Source organism: Saimiri boliviensis, chromosome 14 (genome assembly GCF_048565385.1).
Source record: "Saimiri boliviensis isolate mSaiBol1 chromosome 14, mSaiBol1.pri, whole genome shotgun sequence".
Lineage (NCBI taxonomy): Eukaryota > Metazoa > Chordata > Mammalia > Primates > Cebidae > Saimiri > Saimiri boliviensis.
Window position 1 is genome coordinate 6,436,585 of NC_133462.1, and position 2,676 is coordinate 6,439,260.

General features: G+C 46.3%; 1 protein-coding gene across 1 annotated transcript; it reads right to left on the reverse strand.

Annotated features, from left to right (window-relative positions):
- FPR3 (formyl peptide receptor 3) lies at window positions 1-2,283 on the reverse strand. The gene has a single exon (XM_003944228.3). It carries the CDS (start codon window positions 2,197-2,199, stop codon window positions 1,141-1,143), a length of 1,059 nt encoding a protein of 352 aa, XP_003944277.1. The 5' UTR covers window positions 2,200-2,283; the 3' UTR covers window positions 1-1,140.
- Window positions 2,284-2,676: the final 393 nt, after the last annotated feature.

A 2,676-nucleotide genomic window follows, 5' to 3' on the forward strand; every position in this document is an offset into this window, starting at 1 on the left:
GCCTACAGCAAACATTTTCCTTAATGGTAAAATAAAGTTTGTTTTTTTCCAAAAAAAAAAAAAACCCACTATCTCATCTGAGCCTTACAAATCCCCCTACTTTTTCTCTCCTCTTGTACTCTTTTCCCACTTCCACTTAGGATATAGGCTGAGGTCCAGAATGAAAAATGACACCTACAGTGGCCTCACTGTCTACTTCTTACCCTTAAATCATGGGGTACAGAAGTATTTTCCCTGAGGAAATACTTGAGCCACTCATCCTGGAATGCCTCAATGTGACCAAGGTTAAATGAAGTTAGGACTGGGATTAGGGTATCTGGTATTAAAATGTATGTTGGTTTTAGCCCATGGTTTCTGCTTCATAACGACCACAGGCTTTGCTACAGTCCTATGTTATTATGTTGGATACATTAGACCTCAGGAAACAGAATCTCTCTCCTCTCCTTCATCTACCCCAAATCAGGACTTTAATCTTCCCCCACCTGTCTAATTATGGGACTTAAGACTCTCCCCAGAGAGGGTCCTATAGTACGCACTAGGGGAAAGAATGCCGACATCACGAAGCTTCCATAAAAACCCAAGAGGACTGGACTTGGAGAGCTTCATGATAGGTGAACACATGGAGGTTCCTGGAGGGTGGTGCACTCAGGGAGCACATGGACCCTGCATCTTCGTTCTCCCATACCTTGCCCTGTGTGCCTCTTCATCTATATCCTTTGTAGTATCTTGTATAATAAATAAGCAAGCCTAAATAAATGTTTTGCTGAGTTCCATGAGCCACTCTAGCAATTAAATCATTTCTCTGAGTTCCGTGAGCCACTCTACCCCCGAAGAGGGGGTGGTGGGAACCCCAAATTGAAGCTGGTTGGTCAGAAATTTCAGAAGCCTGGATTTGTGACTTGTGTCTCTACTGGAGGAGCAGCCTTTTGGAATGAGCCCTTATACCTGTGGGATCCAATACTAGCTCCAGGTAGATAGTGTTGAAATTTAACTGTAGGACACCCAGCTGGTGTCTACTGCTTGGTTGTAGGGAAAACCCCCTACACATTTGGTACAGAAGTCTTATGTTGATGATGGTGGTGGTGGAATGAGAGTAGAAGAAACGCAGGGTAGAAAGAGAGCTCAAGAGTACCGCCAACCTCACACTGCTTGTAACTCTGTCTCCTCAGGAGGTGAAGCAGGATTGGCGTTTCTGTCGCTACTCTTGGCTAAGTCAGGGCCCTCACTCAAGGCCCTCTCCAAAGTAGTGGGCAAGGAGTGAATCAGTCTTTCTTGGACGTTACGACCCATGAAGACGTAGAGAATTGGGTTGAGGCAGCTGTTAAAAAAGGCCAGGGAAGTTGCTGGGTTAACCAGGGCAACAACGATTTTGTATTTGCCGTTGAACAGTATCTCTTTGAGCCAGACTGCCATTAGAATGCCAATTAGTTCAGAAGGGAACCAGCAGATGAAGAAAGAAGCCACCACAGCAGTGAGGACCCGTAAGGGACGGCTAGATTTAATCATACGCTTCTTGTGAATTTTGGCAGCAGTGATCCCATAGCAGACTGTGATTATGGACATGGGGATGCCGAAGCCAGTAATGAAGTGGAGGATCACATAGACCTTGACCATGTTAATGAACACGTTCAAATTCTCTGCAACAGTGTCAAGCCAGAATGCCATGTTAAAGATACAGTATGTGTCCCCATTCTCAGTACTTGTAGTCCAGAAGATGAAATTTGGTAAGGTAAAGACTATGGCAACAATCCAGAGTCCCATGATCACTCTCTTGGCCAGACTCATGGTGCGGTGGTTCGTGGTCCAGACTGGATGCAGGACACAAATACAGCGGTCCAGGGCAATGACAGTGATCAGGTAGACGCTGACATAAAGGTTGAGGTCTGCCATGACGTGAACTAACTTACATAGGAACTGGCCAAAAGGCCACTTTTCTCCAATGGCAACTGAGACCATGCGGAATGGCAGGATGGCACTGAAAGAGAAGTCAGCTAGGGCCAGGTTCAGGTAACAGATGGTGCTGACTGTGCGTTTCATCCGGAATCCAGCCACCCAGAGCACAAACCCATTGCCCAGGACCCCGAAGACAAAGCTGACTCCGTGGAATAGCAATGAGAAGATCCACAGAATGGTGTAGCCATGAGGCTCAGGGAGCACCTTCTCAGATTCATTCAGAGGGATGGAGAAGTCGGTTTCCATCTTCCTACACCTGAAACATGAAACATTTCAGCAATGGCCATTTCTCAGCTGTAGATCCATCTTACAGTACAACTATTCATTAACTTTCAGTATAGCGCCTCGCCCTACCAGGAGATCCACTCCAGTGAGCCTTGTCGATAGTCACAGCATGAAATTGGCACTCTCTCGGAGTTCCTTTGGGAAAGGTTAGTTCTCCATATTCCCACCATTATAAATATGTATTCCACCTATCAGGCCGATTACTTTACCAAGAGGATTAAAGGGCTCTGTCCAGCAGCAGAAATACCAAACTCAGAGTGTATGGACAATGGAGAATTGAGCAGAGGCTGCTTCAGTATCTTAAGGAAGGCACAAGACTCAGAGTCAGAAGGTTCACATCTGGTCTCCATCACTCAATGCAAACATGCTGGCAAGGTCTGCAGCTTCTTTCGGCTTCATGCTCTCCCAGTCTCTCAGCTCCTGTCCCTCCCACTGTGA